The 18,791-nt window shown below is 51.5% G+C and overlaps 1 protein-coding gene across 4 annotated transcripts in view; it reads left to right on the forward strand.

The window, feature by feature from the left end:
- Positions 1-13,248: 13,248 nt before the first annotated feature.
- LOC133083659 (serine/threonine-protein phosphatase 2A regulatory subunit B'' subunit beta) overlaps positions 13,249-18,791 on the forward strand; it is a 67,147-nt gene continuing 61,604 nt past the window's right edge. For 2 of the 4 annotated variants that reach the window (XM_061179761.1, XM_061179762.1), the window contains exon 1: positions 13,250-14,080. In XM_061179761.1, the coding sequence (XP_061035744.1) occupies positions 13,748-14,080 (333 nt within the window). In that variant the 5' untranslated portion in view covers positions 13,250-13,747. Of the gene's footprint in view, positions 14,081-14,941; positions 14,985-18,791 lie in introns of those variants that run through there. The other 2 variants (XR_009699218.1, XM_061179764.1) reach the window with 2 other exon arrangements.

Consider the following 18,791-nt stretch of genomic DNA (forward strand, 5'->3'; position numbering starts at 1 on the left):
CATCCACCCACCCATCCATCCACCCATCTCACCCATCCATCCATCCATCCATCCACCCACCCACCACCCATGCATCCATCCATGGACACTTGGGTTGTTTCCACCTTTTGTCTGTTGTGAATCCCGCTGCTGTGAACACTGTGTGTGAGGTTTTCTGTGGACGGCTGTTTTCTTCTCTCTTGGGTACACGCCCAGGAGTGGACTCGCAGGGTCACATGATCACCTCGTGTTTAACCCTTGGAGGAACGGCTGGACCGTTTCTCGCCCCCTCTGTACACAGCAGACAGTGGCCCCTCGTGTAAGACCTCCCTCCCGGTGGCTGGCTGTGACTCCAGGACCTGCTGGCTGGCCCTGGTCACCCGCTGACATCAGCTCAGCTCAGCACCCATGGCCCATGGGCTCCAGCTGGGCTTTGGTCCCCCTGGACACACACAGCGCCTTCCTGCCCTGGGACCCTCACCCTGGCTGTTTTCTCTGCCCGGGACCCTTCCCCACATTTGCAGGGCTGACTCCAGTGCCTGTGTCTCCCGACCATGAAGCTGAGAGGGGACACCAGAACCCTCTCAAACACACAACACAGATCCCTGTTCTCTGTGGAACCCTTCTGACCACCCACGTGGGCATCGGCCTTCTCCCCGAGAGAGGGGAGCCCCAGTACCACCTTCACGAGGGCACAGTTACCTGTCCTCCTGAGCACGGCCATCCACACCTGGACCCAGAGGCACGTGCACTCACTGGGTCCTCTCTGGGTGGGATGATGGCCCTCAAGTTCTGTGTTCTTTATGTTTTCCGTAGATTTCCCCATGTTCTCCCATCGCTACCTATCACTTTTACAGTCGTAAGTATAATCAGACGTCTGGAATATGGTGGTCTAAATCACTAACCTTGGCCCTCAGAAATACAGCCCCATATCATTTAGAAAAGTGTGCGTTCTACACTCCGAGTCAAATGTACATCTTGAACAGGAAAAAACTAGTTTCTATCACCAGCATCCTTAAAATTGCACTCACTGAAAGAAAAGAGTATCACATCTGAGCTCCTAAGAGTTTCCACCTGCTTTAAGTTCAGGGGAAAGCGTATGTCATAGCAAAAGAGCTAGAGCTAAGGCTTTCGTTAACCAAAGAAGCATCCAGAAAACATCCTTTTTCTTTCCTTAAAGAAGAATTTGTGAGTGATTTTCTAGAGCCACACATTCCTGGGAACGGTACAATTGTACTCTCTTCTTTTATCACCTAAGCTTTTTTATAGCTTAGCGCTTCCCAGAAATAATTTCAACACACATGTAATTTTAACGCATGTGGGTCTCACTCTTTGAAATTTGGAAGATAGAGAAAATAGTTTTAGGTCACTTATTATCCATATCTGTTTAACAAAAATGAGTTTCCTTTTGTATATTCCTTCCCAGTCCTCTTCAAGGGCTCCTTTTATAGAGAATGCATCCTGTTTCACTATGTAGCTCTTTCTGCCGATGTGACAGGCGCACTTACTGTGGTCCTCATTCGTCACGGCCTTCTGTCTGACCATGCGCAGTGCTGCCCAGCATCTTGAGGAAATGCGCCGTGACTTACGGGTCCCTCCTGCTGTTCTTGGTCATGGAGACAGCTTTCGTTTTTCCGTTTTTTGTGGGTCTTGCAGGGATGAAGATCTGTGCTTGCTTTGGGAGACTGTTTTCTGTTTCTTTTTTTGATTGAGGTATAGCTCATTTACCATATTATATTAGTTTAAGGTGTACAACATAGTGCTTCAAAAATTTTACAGATGATACTCCACTGTAGGTTATTACAAGACAATGGCTATATTCCCTGCGTTGTACAACATATCCTTGTAGATTACTTATTTTATACATAGTAACTTGTACCTCTTACTCCCTTCCCCCTATCTTGCCCCTCTCCCCACTGGTAACCACTAGTTTGTTCTCTTTATCTGTGAGTCTACTTCTTTTTTGTTATATTCACCAGCTTGTTGCATTTTTTAGATTCCACAGATAAGTGATAAAATACTGTATTTGTCTTTCTCTGTCTGACTTATTTCACTTAGCATAATGCCCTCCAAGTTCATCCATGTTGCTGCAAATGGCATTATTTCATTCTTTTTTATGGCTGAGTAGTATTCCATTGTACGTATGTACCACATCTTAATCCATTCATTTGTTGATGGACATTTATGTTGCTCGCGTGTCTTCGGTATTGTAAATAGTGCTGCTGTGAACATTGGGGACTATATACCTTTCAAATTAGTGTTTTTATTTTCTTTGACTTAAGGGATCTATCAAATGAGCCCTAGGGGTCACAGAGAAGTGTCTCTTGTCTTCTAAGGGGGATGAAGTGCCGCGGGTGATGGTCAGTGAGGGCTTGTGGATCTGCAGGCCCCGTGGCCCCAGCGGAGGTGGTGTTGTGTCAGTGTCCTGGGGCGGCCACACAGATGACCACCAACCAGGGGCTTCAAACATCTCAAACCCATCCTCTCCCAGTCCTGGAGACCAGACGTCTGAAGTCAACATGTCCCAGGGCCGAGGTCCCTCCAGAGGCTCCAGGGGAGGGTCCTTCCTGCCTCTTCCAGCTTCTGGGGGCTCCAGGCGTCCCTGGGCTTCTGGTCGCATCCCTCCCATTTCTGCCTCTGTCTTCACAGGGCTTCTCCTCTGTGTCTGTGTCTCTCCTCTTCTGTCTCTTAGGAGGACCCTGTCATTAGATGTAGGGCCACCCTCCTCCAGGAGGACCTCATCTCAGACCCTTCACTTCATCACAACTGCAGAGACCCTGTTTCCAAATAAGGTCTCATTCCCATATTTTGGGGGTCAGGGCATGCACATATCCTTTTGGGGCCACCATTCAGCCCATAACCATGGTCTGTGCCCGGTGGGGGCAGGGCAGGGTCTGTGTGGGTGTTTGAAAGTGAGCAGGGCTCACATGACCCCAGCGAGGGGCCCACACTGCGTCCCCAGCCCTCGTTGTGAAGTTTCAGAATGGTTCTGAGTGCCTTTCCCGTGTCAGCTCATCTAATGTGTGTCAGAATCTGCCAGGTGAGGGCTGTGATGAAGGCAACATTGCCAAGGAGGCAACTGAGGGTCAGAGTGGTTGAGTCAAAGCTCTGGTCCCCGAGTAAACCTCAGTGACACAGCGAATGATAAGCATTTTCCCTTAAAACATGAAGGCTTTCATAGCATTACGATTGATAGCAGGCACGAAGCAGAAACCACCCAAGTGTCCATGGATGGATGGATGGATAGATAGATGGGTGGATGGATTGATGGCTGGATGGATGGACAGATGGACACACTGAATGGGGTCCATCCACACAGTGGAATATGACTCAGCCATGAAAAGGAGTGAAGCTCTGACCCAGGCTATAACGTGGATGGACCTTGAACACACGATGCTCAGTGAGAGAAGCTGACGCAGAAGGACACACAGTGTGATTCCATTGATAGGAAACGTCCAGAACAGGCAAATCCACAGACAGAAAGTGGGTTCATGGTTACCAGGGGCTGGGGGAAGGGCATGGGCAGTGACAGCTGATGGGGACGGGGACTCCTTGGGGGGATGAGGAGTAGACAGAGGTGGTTGTACAACACTGTGAATGTGCTAAATGCCACCGACTTGCCCACTTTCAAATGGTTAATTTTATGTTATTTCACCTGAATAAATTAAAAACTAAATTTTATAAAATGGAACAGTTGTGTGCAGGCATGTGACATTCTGGATCATAGACAAAAGGAAGGGGTTTTGGTAGCTCTGGGAACCACCAGAGCGACAGAGCGGTTCTGCCAGGTGACCATCCGGAGACCACCTGGTTCCCCCAGCAGCGGGGCTGGGGGGGCGGCCAGGGGCTGGACAGACCCTCCTACAGCAGGGCCCTCTGCACAGCCCCACTCCCTGCTCTACTGCCCATGAGTCAAGCCCAGGAGATCAGTGTGATGGGCGGGGCGGGGCCACCTGGATTCCCACCTGTGCCCAGGTGAGGAGGGGCTGGCACAGCGGTGACCTGAGAGAAAAAAAGTGGGTGTAGCTCGGGTCACGGGGGTCATCCAAGGACAGGGCCCACATCCAGGTCATGTCTGAGAGCAGACCAGGGGATGGCTCAGTCACAGAGATCACCTGGGGGATGGCGACGTCGAGGTCACCCAGAGGATGGCGAGGTCACAGAGGTCTCAGAGGTCACCTGGGTGATGGTGAGGTCACAGAGGTCACCTAGGATGACATCTATGTCCAGGGCACTATGAGGTCATGTCTGTGACAGATCAGGGATGGTGGGGTCTCAGAGGTCACCCAGGGGATGGTTTTGGGGTCATGGAGGTCACTCTGACATCTCCGTCCCCTGTGCCCTGCTGGTCCAGCCCCGGGTCCGGGCATCTAATGATCGGCGTCACCGTCCGGTCCACACAAGAACGGTGCTGAGCCGCTCTTGTATCTGGGACCCTGTGGAGATCGCACATGTCTCAAGGGGGCTTTGACGGGAAGGCAGAGTCTTCCCCCCTGAATACTTTCCAGAAAGACAAGTCCCCGCCCTAAGGCCCCTACACGAGTTTCCCTCTACAACGTCCCTGCCTTGGTGACCAAGGAAGAAACAAACTAAACACCCAGCGTTCGGAGCATAAATAGAAGACGGGAAACGCATTCCCCATGCGCTCCTTGTGGGCACGTTTCATTGGACCATGGTGACTATCATCACTCCCCACCAAAGCAGTCTGAGTGACAGGGCACCTGAGACAGCAAGGAACATTCCCGTGTGTGCTTTTCCAGAACAGTTAAAGCGCAGGGCCCAGCGGCCTAGGACCTGGGCTGCTCCTTCCAGGCTCCAAATCTCTTCATTTTTAGCCTGATTTCTCCACCCCAACGCACCTCTATGCCCGAGAACCCCAGTCCTGACTCTGGTGTTGGGATGGGCCAGGGCTCGACCTTCCAGGCTGTCCATCCTGTGAATTCCCATGCTCGTCTCTAACGAGGTGTTTCCCATTCTCTGCAGCCCCCGCAGATTCATCTTCTCCTTTGAATCCTTCAGAAACGCGTCAAGGTCCGGCGAGACCCACAGCTTCTGTTCATTTCCCGCGAGGACATCTGTCCTTCTCCACGAACGCGGTGGCAGGCGGCTGCCGCCTTGCCCAGCCCAGCGGGTGCATTTCCATGTGCTCTCGTACATTAAGTCCTAATTTGTGACCTACCATTTTTTCCCCTGCGACAGAGCTGTTATTGGTACAGTAATAGGAGGACGCGGGGTCTCGCGGTGTAATGTGCATTTTTGCACTTTGCGGGGATATTCAATCGACTTCATTATTTCCAGCACTCCCGCCGTGCATTCTCCCATTTGATTACCTGCCCCAGAAGCATTTCCATATGCCATCCATCACCCTGACCCGTGCAGAGTGCTGCATATTCAGATTAAATTGGAGTTTTTCCCCATGAATAAGGAATCTGATTCCATTCTATCACACACATCGTCTCCAGGGACGGGAAATTGAGTTGAAGGTGGCGGAAGGCAAGTCAGAAAATTTTATTATCCAAATACGAGATTCTTTTCCTTATCATCAAAACCTTGAAATGGCGCCGTGGGGAACTGGGGGGTCAGGGAGAGAATTCAATTAGACGTGAAAGTGGAAAAGGAGCATTTTTCAACGGACCTTTTATGTTGCCAAACAAGTGGCAGTGAGAGGGCCCAGGACCAAGAGGTGTTTGTCAGGGTCTCCTTCCGCTGGATCAGGATGCAGGCCTGAGAAGTTATAGGGGAGGGAGGAGCAACCCCTGTGCTCTCTTGTGAGACGGGGTGCCAGCCATTCTTGGCTTCTTCTGCTTCTTCTTTTTCTTCTCCTCCGACTTGAGACCCGCAAAATTGACACAATGTACTTATTAGAGTTTCACAGAGCATCTCGGACAACGGGGCTGGATTAAAGCTCAGATTTCTGGACTTTCCCCCCAGGACCACCCCATTTTCACAAGGACCCAGAGTGTGAATGTCCCGGGGCTGCCGTAACACATCACCCAAAAATGGGGGCCTTAAAATCCCGGGCATCCATCCTCCCCCATCCTGGAGACCAGCCGTCTGAGGTCAAGGTGTCCCAGGGCCACACTCCCTCCAGAGGCTCCAGGGGAGGGTCCTTCCCGCCTTTTCCAGCTTCTGGGGGCTCCAGGCGTCCCTGGGCTTGTGGCCGCCTCCCTCCCTTCCCTGCCTCCGTCTTCACGTGGCTTCTCCTCTGTGTCTGTGTCTCTCCTCTTCTGTGTCTTAGAAGGACCCTGTCATTGGATGTAGGGCCACCCTCATCCAGGCGGACCTCATCTCAGACTCTTCACTTCATCACACCTGCAAAGATCCTGTTTCCTAATGAGGTCCCATTCACAGGTTCTGAGGTCAAGATGAGGGCATAACTTTTGGGGTCCCCCGTTGAATCCCTTACACCGGGGTGACGAGGGAATAGTCATCTCTGTCAGAACAGTGCTTCCCTTTTCAGAGGCCACACGAAGCTTGGGATGACTTTGCCGGGGTTTCGTTCTCCAAACTTCTCCGGCCACTTGTCAACTTGCTTCAAATGCCTCCGTCAGTCACACACGGCTGGCTAATCAGACCTACGTCACCAGGCGGTTTTAAGGCAAAACGAGAAGCAGCGCTCGCCTTGGTGCTGAGTCGGCTCGGAAGCCTCAGGTATTCAGGGGCGGCCGAGGAGACATGCCACCACGTCCAGTCTTCCGGCTCCTGGCCTGAGGTCCCTCTCTTGGCTGTTTCCCATTTTTTTCTCTACCTGCGTGCTTTCTTTTCTTTTTTTTTTTAAATTAAGGTGAAATTCACATGATATAAAAATAAGCATTTAAATTGGACAACTCAGTGACATTAAGCCCATTCACAATATTGTGCAACCACCACTTCTGTCTGGTTCCAGAACATTCTATCACGCCGAAAGGAGACCCCATCCCCATGAGCTGTCACTCTCCATCCCCCTCCACCAGCCCCTGTCAACCACTGATCTGCCTTCTGTCTCCATGGATTTGCCCGTTCTGGACATTTCACATAAAAGGAATCACACAGTATGTGCCCAGACATTGCACTCACTCAACAGACTTTATTTTGTTGTTGTTTTGTTTGTTTGCTTGCTGTTGGCTATGGCACATGGCTTGCTGGATCTTAGTTCCCCAACCAGGGATCGAACCCAAACCCCCTGCAGTGGAAGCACAGAGTCCTAACCACTGGACCGCCAGGGAAGTCCCCAACAGACTTTAAATGGATGCTTAAAATAAGCTCAAAGAGCTAAAGGAGACCAGGAGAATTTTAATAAAGAGACAGAAATTATAAAGAGGAAGCAAGAAGAAGCAGTCTTTTCTCTGCTTCTGAGTTCTTTGCTGCTTTTTTGACAGGTGAGGTTTCCAGGCAATAGTCATGGCTACCGTTCACGATGTCTCATGTTCCCAAGACCCCTCCCCAGCCCACCCTTTCACCTGTTACGGGCTGAACCATGTCCTTGAAATTCCTATGTTGAAGTCCTGACCCCCAGGGCCTCAGAATGGGGCTGTATTTGGAGATGGGGTCTTCAAAGACGTGATTAAGGTAAAATGAAGTCTCTAGGGTGGGTCCTGATCCCATAGGACTTCTGTTCTTATAAGAAGAGGAGATCAGGACACAGACACACACAGAGGGACGACCACGTGAGGACACAGGGAGGAGACGGCCATCTACACGCCCAGGAGAGAGGCCTCAGGAGGAACCAGCCCTGCCCACACCTGGATCTCAGATTCCAGCCTCCAGGACTTGGAGAAATACATGTCTGTTGTTTAAGCCCCAGCTGTGCTACTTCCTTATGGCAGCCCCAGGAAACTAATACCAGTGGTAAAAGGGACTTCGCAGATGTCATGAAATCAACGGTGTTGAGATGGGAGGTGATCCTGGATTATCTGGGTGGTCCCAATGTCACCGCAAGGGTCCTTTTTGGAGGAGGCAGCGGGAAATTTGAAGGCAGAAGAGGTGAAGGCTGTGCGACTACAGAAACAGAGATTGGAGTGATGAGCTTTGAGGATGGAGCAAGGGGCCATGGGCCCAGGAAGGCAGCTGTCTCCAGAAGCTGGAAAAGACACGGCACAGATTCTCCCCTGGAGACCCCAGAAGGAACCAGCCCTTGACTGCAGCCCAGTGAGACTGATTTTGGACTTCTGACCTCCACAACCGTGAGAGAGGACATTTGGGTTCTTTTTAACCACTGAGTTTGTGGCTTTTTGTTATAGCCGACCTAGGCAACTAATGCACCCGCTAAAATCCCTTACAGCCTTGGAATCGTTGTCTAGATTCCCATGCCTGTAACTCATCTTCCTCCTCACTGTCAGAGTTAAAGGCCTCAGACATACTGGATCATTTCAATCCCTGCCTTTTGCGTTTCAATGGTCTGCCTTTTGTGTATCAGGCAGTTAGTGGTGTGTAATGACCATCCCCAAACTCTGTGGTTACAATAACAATCATTTCTTCTCCATTGTGCATCTGTATCCATGGCTGGGAGTTGGCTGACGTGGGCTGGCCCTTCTCTCTAAACTCAGTGACAGGGATTCTGGGCTCTTTCTCAGAGTCCCCCACCCACAATTTGCCCACTCTAGTTCTTTCAGAGGTCTTCACAAAGGGAATCAAACCTGCATTAGGTCTTTTCTCCAAGGTTGTGTTATAGTGGACACACTTCTGATTGGATGAAAGAAAATGGATTCAATTTCTAACCCTGCAATTTGGGGGCTTGCCCTTATTCTCTGTAAAATTCTGGTGGCAAACTGGCCCATTCTTTTCTTTTCTTTCATGTAGAAACTGATGGAATGCAGTTGGTCACAACCAGCCTGCAGTCTTGTTTTCAGATGGTTTCCCAGAGCTGCTGGTGTACAAGGCACATGTTTTGCCTCCCAGGTTAATGCAAGTCATGGTTTTACCAACTATCCCACCATAACTTAACATGATCACTATGTTTCCTCATGGTTCTACCAGCTATCCCACCATAACTTAACATGACCACTATGTTTCCTCATGGTTTTACCAACTACCCCACCATAACTTAACATGATCACTATTTTTCCAGCCTCCTAATTTAAGGTATTTGTGCATGAAAACGTCCAAAGTCTCTGCCTGGCACAGAAGCCCTTCACGACAGACCCTCAAACAATGGTTCTAGCTTCAATTCTTGTGTGTTCTTTCCATGCAGCCTGCTTTCCACTATTAATCATCCTTAACAACTCTGCTTAAATAGCGCTCTCCCCGACCCCCCGCAAGCCTGTCCTGTCTCCCCACGTTCACTTTTCTATCATCCTTCTGCATCATACTGTATAATTGAACGTTGAATTATCTAATTAAATAATTCCCCTCTCCCACTCCATTCCGCTACTGGATCTCCGAGATCACGAGTTGTTTTATTTATCTGTGTCCTCAGGCGTGTCGCGCACACTCAGACGACCCAATACTAACCCGTTTAATTATGCTGCGTCCCAGCATAACAAATAAATTGTTAGTAAATTAAAAGACAAGGGACTGATAGAGGCAGGCGAGCTGATGTCGTGAAGTTACAGCCGGATCACAACCATTACAGCTGACAGCTGGACAAATACAACAAAAAACGGGGCAGGGTCAAAGGTCATTTAGAGGATGGGGTCCTGAGCCACCATTTAGAACTGGGATGTTGAATCAAGACCACCAGTGGATGTCTGGAAAGTTTCGTTATAAATAGTACAAAACCATGCACATACTCAACTTCTGTAAAACTCTTTCTTGTGGATAAAAGGGCAGATTATATGCACACTCCCCAATTTTTTTTTTTTTTTTTAGTTTTCATTGGAGTACAGTTGATTTACAATGTTGTGTTAGTTTCAGGTATACAGCCAAGTGAATCAGTTATATATATACACTCTTTTTTTTCATATTCTTTTCCCATATAGGCCATGACAGAGTACTGAGTTCCCTGTGCTACACAGTAGGTTCTTATTAGTTATCTATTTTATGTATAGTAGTGTGTGTATGTCAATCCCAATCTCCCAATTTATCCCTCCCCCCTCCAATCTTTAAAAAAAATTTTTTTTTAAATTTTTAGCATTTGAGATTTTTCAGTTCTCTTTAGTTTGGTTAGAACTGCTATGAATTTGTTTCATTTTTCCTCTTTTGTTCAACATTCTTATTCTTTGAAAGCTTATCAAAATGGATGCTAACAAAAAATTTTTTTTTTTAATTATCAGGTCCATATCGCATTTTACCTAAAATGCTACTACTTATATAGGAAACATTCAATGGATTTCCCCCTCCTTTTTGTCCTGGCTGCAGAAAAACCTTACACATAAGGAATGCTGAAAAAATGTTCAAAGGCCATTTGATCCCTGGTTCTGTGTCTGGAAACCTTTCCCTGAAACCACCTTGCTTTCAATGGAGGGAAACTCGGGGGCACTGCGTCCGGGGTTTGCCTGAGTCCCACAAGTTAGAGGGTGCAGGGGTGAGCGAGGTTCACAGGAAGGAAATGGTTCCTCGACGATCAGGGAATGTGCAGTATTCCCGTAACGGCATGTGTCTGCCGGGGCTGCCCCACAGTGATGGGATGCACCAGCCACTTCCTCCACTTTCACATTGTCTGAAAGGAAGTCTTATCCAGCAAGAAACCAAGGCTGAAAAGGAAATCAGTCGGGAATAAAGCAAAGCAAATAAAGACAAGGAAGGGAAAAGACAGAGATGGAAAAGACACGCCAATCAGAAAAGAGCCTCCACACTGTACTTGATGGAACTCCCCATTAAGTACTTTGAGAGGAAGTCACTTGAAATCAAACACATGCACCCTCGTGGCTGTTCAGGAGTCCGTTTTCACGAGAAAGACAAAGACCAAAAAAAAAAAAAAAAAGAAGAAAGAAAGAGAGGGAGGGAGGGAGCGAGGGAGGAAGGAAGAGAGGGAGATGGAAGGAGAGAAAGAACGGAAGAAAGGAAGGAGGGAAGAAAGAAGAAACTCAGGTGGAACAGCTGTGGCAGCTGTCCTAGCTGCACAGGACACGTATATTTGGAGCTCAGGGTCAGCCCAGGACCAGTGAGACTGACCACATAGGACACTCTGTCCAGGGCGTCTTCACGCCTCACGCCTGAGTGTGCAATCAACCACCCGACCTGGGCTCTGGTGACAGGCAGGTGTGACTCAGAGCCACAGGATGTTCTGAGCGCCTGCCTTTCCGAGCAGCTCCACCTGGGGCTTTGAGTTGATGACCACAGAGGGACCTGAGCTCCCGTGGACGAACGAAGGACTGCCCTCCCTCCCACTCCCCTGGATAAGCTCCGCCTTCCTACATGGGGAGCATGCGCAGTGCATGCCCTCCCCACAGGGGAGCCTCTGGAACCTTCCTCTCCACGTGCACGCTCTTCACCCCCACCCCCACCCCCCCCCACCCCACCCACCGCCCTGAGACCTCCGCCACCCCTGGCAGGCGGTTGCAGCCAGCAGCGCTTCCATTCCTGCCATCAGCAGAGTCCTGCCTCTGTTCAGGGGTGGGCGGTGCAGGCCCCTCCGGCCTCTGCCCCACCGGCCTCGGGCCACACAGCACCTCTCTGTCCCCTGCGGCAGGATCCACCGCACAGACTGAAGGAGGTTCTGTTTCCTTCACGGAGTTTGTTGCTGTCCCGTTGGCAGACGCACAGGCCTTTCCTTAGGCCCCGCCGAGCCCCGGGGTATAAAGCCGTCTTGTGCAGGGACTCAAAAAGACCATTTCCCCCCCAAAACCACATGGATGAATGGCAGCTCGTTTACAGACCCCGAGTGAAAAGCACATTTGTTCTTGGACAAGATGTCTGTATGTGATAAACTCAGAGACATGTATTAATATTTACTTCTCTCCAGAAGTGACAGCCTGCGCACACAAGCATTAGCTTCCCAATGAATAGAAATAACCGCACAGAATTCCTGCGTTATGGCCCTGTCCTGACCCAGGATACTCGGATTTTTATCTTCAAGCCATATCAGTAAACAAAGGATATTGCATCCATCAAGCCCTCAGCCACTGCAGGCACCCTGGACTGTGCACCCTGGGGGGACTCAGGATGGAGAAAAGCAGGATCCTGGTCCCAGATAGCATATCAAAGGAGTGATTTCCTATCTTTAGCATCTTCCCATCCATAGAAAAGTGCTAAATTCATTAACTTGAGATGCCTGTTTTTCTTTCATTAACAGTAACCTTCCAACTATCTTATTTTTTGTTGCAAAAAAGGCCTCTGTACCCTGGCTCCTCCCTGACCTCTTGGAAGAAGTCCCTCAGAGCCATCTGAGAGGCTACCTCCCTGGCTTAAGTCCTCAGCAAGTCCACGGAATAAAACATAATTCTCAACTCTTAGGCTGTGCATTTTTCTTCAGTCAACAAACACAAATGAAGTTTGAAATCATTGTAGGCACAAAATAAACCCATAGTTTAAGAGTTATTTAGTGAGTCTAGCTATATTTTTACTCCTGAGAAATAGGAGAGCCCGGCTCATAAGACCTCGAAATTACCTCCTAAAAGAGAGCAAACCCAAGTGAAAACTCATAATGTTAAGAGAAAAAAAAAACTTAGAAAAAAGATCAAGGCATTAAAAAAAAAGAGGTGCATGTGTGCTGTGTGGATGATTTATCGACACTATTAAAAGGATAAACTGAAATAAGCTAGTCATGGGGCCAAAGTCATTTAAGTAATTACTTCCACTTCCATCAAAATAGATTTATTATTTTTGCAATTACAAAAGCAGTTCATTCTCAGACTGAAAGGCCAGCTTTAAAGCAGTTGCACGCCTCCAACCCGTCACTATCATCATTTAACAAATTTAACGTAACCGCAACCATTGCGGCATGAAGGGGGCTGTTTTATCTAAAAACCGCATTTCCCGGCAACCGCCGCCACGCCCGCCCCCCCGCTCGCTCCCGCAGCGCGCGTGCTCGCTCCCGCGGTCGGCGGGCACGCCCTGCGCATGCTCCTCCCCTGTACCACGCCCTCTCCGCGCACAATGCCCGGCCTCCGACTAGCTCCCGGCGGGCACGCACTGCTCATGCTCGACCGACAGGCCTCCCGAGCGCCGCCACTACAGGCATGCACTGCGCATGCCCAACAGACCAGCCGACTACCCCCCGCCCATCCCGGCGAGATCGCACCGCGCGTGCTTGCACTTCCGCGGACATAAGGGCACGTCGCTGGTGCGGGCCGCACGCCAGGAAAGCCTAAAAGCCGAAAGACGGGGTGGGGTGCCCGCCATCCCCCGCCCCCGTCCGCACTCCAGCTCCTGAGCGCCCTCCAGCCCACCGAAGCGCCCCGGCACAGCCGCGGCTGGAGTCGTGGGCGCCGACGGGCGGCGCCGTGATGACGCCACGCGTCACGGTGACGCACGACATAGGCGACCTTCTTTGAGAGCGCAGCCGGCGCGCCCGTTTTGAAGCTGCCCTGAGCTGGGCGGGCCCCGCCGCGGTCCAGCCTTCCGCCTCCGCCGGGCCCCCGAGTCCGCGGAGCCCCTGGGCGCGGCGCCGCCGTACCCCTACCCATGACCCCGGGCCCGCGACGCCCGCCGGGCCGTTGACTCCACACCAGACCCCGGGCCCGCCACGCCCGCCGGGCCGCTGCCTCCTCACCGGGCCCCGGACCCGCGACGCCCGCCGGGCCGGCCGCCTTCACCCGGGACCACGAGTCCGGGACCCCCGTGGGGCTCGTCCCCTTTGGCGGCCGTTGCCTACTACGCGGAGGTCCATTCAGGCCGGACTTCGGTCCCGGCTCCAGGCACCTGTGCAGGAGGAAGGGGTCCCCCTGGAAGGAGGATCCGAGCCCCGGAGATGCCGCCCGGCAAAGTCCTGCAGCCCGTCCTGAAGATGAAGGTGGACGAGCTCTTCCTGTGCTGGCTCAGCGAGTCCAGCACGCAGGCGATGCTCCAAGACTGCTTGCAGAGGATCAAGATGCCTGGGGGGCCCGAGGGGGTCGCGGGAGACGCAGGGCAGCCCGGGCCCCCGTTCGCAGCCCCGGCCCTCGCCTGCAGGCCGCGCGGGTTGGATAGCCCGGGGGCGCCCAGCCCGTCCCCCGCGTCCACCGCTCTCCCCCTGGGAGCCGCCTCTAGTGCCCGGAGTGGACCACCTGTTCGAGGGCCTCGTCGATCCGCAGGGACGAGAGTAGTAAGTTACTCTTCCTTCTCCTAACGCCTGCGGAGGTAACTCGGGTCGCCTACCGACGTGTAGCTGAGGGTGGTCGAAGATGCTGGAGGAATGTCAGGCGTGAAAGCGCTTGCACGTCTAGTCTCTTCCCCCTGCCAAGAAAGTCTCGCACACAGAAAAATGTTGTCTTTGACAGATTCCCAAGTTGGTCGTCATTCTGGAGTTTGTTTCCGGTTGGTTTTAGTTATCCATGTCTCAGCTTCTTCTATTCTGCCTAGCTTCTGAACCTAGAGGTTTTATGCCTCATTTATCTACAATAAGGACAGCTGGACAGCAGTATATTTAATTTAAAAAAAAAAAGGGTGCTTTTTGATATTTAATACTGTGTCGGTTTAAAGTAATAAAGCGCCTCCAGGTGCTATGGGAAGACGTATGGTTGGTGCATATCGTACCCCTAGCGTACGCCTAAGCCTGAAGGAGTGTGCCTGTTCCATTGGGACTTGCTGGTAACATTTAAGTTTTTTCGGTTGAGCCCGCATCCATCCCATCAACAGCACTGAGCGTATCAGGAGGAGGGACTTCCCCCATCACTTAGTGTGCTGGTTTCCCAGCCACGAAGGGGAGAGTGAGAGGTGGATGTCAGTCCAGAAGGAACTCGCCTGGTTCCAGGTGATTGGAGGGTGTCTGACATGTTCTCACGGATCAAGGATATTTTCCAGAAAGTGAGCCTCCAAGGAGGATGGGAGGTAGACCCAGAGGCAGCTTGGGAGACCCTGTAGAAACGCCCCGAAGGAGGCTTATCTGGATCTGCAGGAACGTGTGTCCTGGGACCCATCCCTGAGTCTGACCGTCTGCAGTGCCCCCACTGACCTGCAGAACCACAGTGCTCCAGAAGGCCTGCCTGAGCCCCCATTGAACTGAGGAGGTGGGTACGTGAGGGGGGCCAGGGCTCAGTAAGCCCCCTCTAGCAGTGACAGCCCCCCGCCCGTCCCCCCCCAAGGCGCTCTTCCTCCCTGGGATCCCTCAGGTCTTCTGTGGGGAGCTCCCCACTTTGTCACTAAGTGTGCTCTGGTGACACCGCTGGAAGATGAATTCTTGCGTTTCGTGACCCCATGACCTGGTGTGAGTCCCCTTAGGTCTGGAAATGTCTACAAAAGGTCAGCTCGTGCAAGGAGGGTGACCTGGATGCATGTGAAGAGAATGTGTTTCTGCGCAGCAGGTAGGAAGTCACAGACCAGTGGAAGTTAAGTTCCGTAGGTGTTCACAGCGGGGAGAGGCCATTCCTCTCCGTCTGGAGGGATGGGGCGTGGAGGAAGTGAGCTATGGGACTAGGGGGTGCCCTGAATTAGGGGAGGGCGCCTGCGGGGCGGAGGGGACGTGGGGGGGGCCTATGTTCCAAGTGTGAGGACCAGATGTTTATGCTCAGAGACCAGAGCCGTCGCACGGCGGGCTGCTGCGTCTGGGCCGCACCAGCCGGATTCGGATTGAGCCAGAAGCAGAGCTCAGGGCTGGGTAATCTCTCTGCCTCTGTGGCCGGCTGCTGGGCTTCCCGAGGGCAGCGACACGGCGGGAGTGGTGTTTCCCCAAGACCACGTTATTGCATTGCTCTGCACTGCATGGGGCCGCAGAGAGATGCGCTTCTGCCTGGAGGGGTGGGGCGTGGCCTGGGGGGCGTGGCCAGGATGGAAAGGGGGTGAATGAAAGGAAGTGCTGACGGAGGTGGGGTGAGACTGAAGACCCCTCCTCTGGTCTGTGGTTTCCATGACCAGATAAAGCAAGTCAGCATGAGAAACCGGTTTTGAGGGAAAACAGAATGACTTTCTCTTAGTCGTCCCAAGAGTTTTCAAAAAGTGATGACGGACCTTGTCTGGTACTTGAAGGTGACTTTAAACACGTCTCAATGTATTTGGAATTTATGGCGTGCTTCACTTGGATTTCGAGAAGCGAGTAACCCAAAAGGATGTTTGTCATTCGGACAAAATGATAAGAGCTCTTTTGCCTCAAGAAATGGATAATTAATTTCAGAAAAACGTTCATACATAAAGTGCTGTGAGAAAAGTTCTGAACCTTTTTTTCTTTAAGAACTAATAGGAAGCGAGTCAGACTCACGTGAGGCCCTCACCCATGGGAGCGGTGGGGAGGAGGCTGGGTCCTGACCCTCCACGCAGAGCCCAGGACACCTCAGAGTCCTGGGAGTAACAGGCAACAATCCACCCTCCCCCATCCTGGAGACCAGATGTCTGAGGTCAAGGTGTCCCAGGGCTGCGCTCCCTCCAGAGGCTCCGGGGAGGGTCCTTCCTGCCTCTTCCAGCTTCTAGGGGCTCCAGGCGTCCCTGGACTTGTGGTCGCCTCCCTCCCGTCTCTGCCTCTTGTCTTCATGGGGCTTCTCCTCTGTGTCTGGGTCTCTCGCCTTCTGTGTCTTAGAAGGACCCTGTCATTGGATGTAGGGCCACCCTCCTCCAGGAGGACCTCATCTCAGACCCTTCACTGCATCACATCTGCAGAGACCCTGTTTCCAAATAAGGTCCTGTTCTGAGGTTCCAGTGAACATGAATGTTTGGGGCACGGTTCTGCCCCTCCACTGGGCACTGGTCCCTCCCCCTTTGCTGCTGTGCCTCCTCTCCCATTGCCATCGGAAGCGGAGGGCTCAGTTTTATCTCTCTGCCGCCTGCTGCGTCCCGGGTGCCTGGACACACTCAGACCTCCACGGCGGGTTTGCTGAGGGGTGCGCGTGCCGGCTGACCCCGCAGCCCGGCAACAGCCGAGCCCCTCCCCGAGTGTGGAAGCAGAGGTGTCAGGGAAAGGGGGGCGGGCTTGTTCTTAACCCTTGATTTTTGAAAAGCCCAGTTTGTGGGGGGTTAGTTTACATACAGCGAATGGTGCCTATAGGTGTGCGGGACGGTCGTCACACTCGCGTGTGAACACGCCAAGGAGCAGAGCGCTTCCCGCCCCCAGGGCCCCGTGCCCCTCGCCCGTGCCCCAGGCAGCCACTCCCGCTCCCAGGATCTGTCTGAGGTGCTGCGGGCCCTGCTTCCCTCTCCCTGCCGAGTAGGATCCCGGTGCGTGGATGGAGCACAGCCTGATTGTCACTTCAGCACTGGGGGCCACTCGAGCTGTTTCTGCGTGTGCTTCTCATGAATGAAGCTGCTGAGAACCTCGTGTGGACAGCTGTTTGCATCTCTCTTGGATGAATGACCTCGGAGTGGAGTTGCTGGGCTGTGCGCTGTGTGTGTGTTTAACTTAAAAAGCAAACTGAAAAGCCTCCAAAGCCCCTACACTGTTCTGAGGCAGGTGTCATGTTCCATTTCCCCAGCCATGCGTGTGGGTCCTCGTTCACGCCTCCCCGGCACTGGCTGTCCTTAGACTTGTACTTCAACCGTCCCGGCGGGCGTGTTGTGTGTCATGGTTTTATCTGCATTTCCCTGTTTTCTGGTGACGGCGAGCCTCTTTTCATGACTTATCAGCCGTTGTGCACCGTCTGTCCAAATCTTCTGCCCATTTTGAAAACTGGGTATTTCTCTGTCATTGAGTTGTAAGGGCTCTTTATGTAGAATCTGGATGCAGCTCCTTTATGAGACACATGTTTTCACATATTTCTCTTCAGTCTGTGGCCTGTTTTGTCATTTGTTTAACATGTGATTTGAAAGCAAAAGCTGTTTGTTTTTTGATTCTTTCAATTTTATTCTTTTATGGTTCTTATTTTTTACATCCGATCTACGAAATATGTGCCTATCCCAAGCTCTCAGGGTTATCTGCTCTTTTCCTTCTAAAAGCTTCCTGGATTTCGCTTTTGCATTTAAACTTCTGATCCATTTCATGTAAGTTTCTGCATGTGGTGTAAGATATCCAGGTACACAGCAGTTTTGAAATCTCTCCTTTTCCCATTGAGTTGCACTGTCTGAAATCAATTGGCCGTATGCGTCTGGGTCTATTTTCTCATCCCTAACCCACTGATCTGTGTTTGTGTTCTCACTCTGGGGCGCTTGTAGACTAACGTGTGGAAAGTGGGTGGTGTACGGCCAACTCTGTTCTTTTAAAACAGCTCTGGCTATGCTGACATTCGCATTTCCACCTAACATTAAGAATCAGCTTATGAACTTGTACAAAAAAGTCTATTGGAATTGTGATTGGGATTGCACTGAATCTGTAGATCAATTGGGTGTAACTGATACCCAAAAACAGTTGAGTTTTCCAGCCCATGAGCTCTAGATGTTTTTCCATTTACTTACACGTCCCATAATTTCTCTCAGCAATGTTGTGTGCGTACAGGTGTCACGCCTCCTTGGTTAAATTTATTATCCATCTATGTAGATCTTGCTCTGCAGCCGTTTTGTAGTTTTGGGGGTATCCAGTTAACCGTTGATTCCCTCAGGACATGCGACCATGTTCTAGGTTAGAAGTGCGTTCCTTGGAGACACACTCGTGTGTACGTGCAGATGCGTGTACACACAGCAGGCACGTGTGTTTACTTTGATGCGTCCTTAGATTTTCCTGCAGATGTGTTGGAGACAGAAAGGACCTGGAAGTCCTCGGAGCAGAAGGGTCAGGATCCTGAGAGCGTTTCTGACGGGAGCCTTGAGTTTGCCCGGTGACCGTGACTTCACAGAGGGGCTGAGCTTGGCCACGTTCCATTCTGTGGATCTCTTAGTGAAGAACGATTTCCAGTTTTCGTAGTTGGCATCAACGAGAATCTCTGTGCAGGAAGGAGGGGAAATACTGAGAACTTTTTATC

Source organism: Eubalaena glacialis, unplaced genomic scaffold (assembly GCF_028564815.1).
Source record: "Eubalaena glacialis isolate mEubGla1 unplaced genomic scaffold, mEubGla1.1.hap2.+ XY scaffold_457, whole genome shotgun sequence".
Lineage (NCBI taxonomy): Eukaryota > Metazoa > Chordata > Mammalia > Artiodactyla > Balaenidae > Eubalaena > Eubalaena glacialis.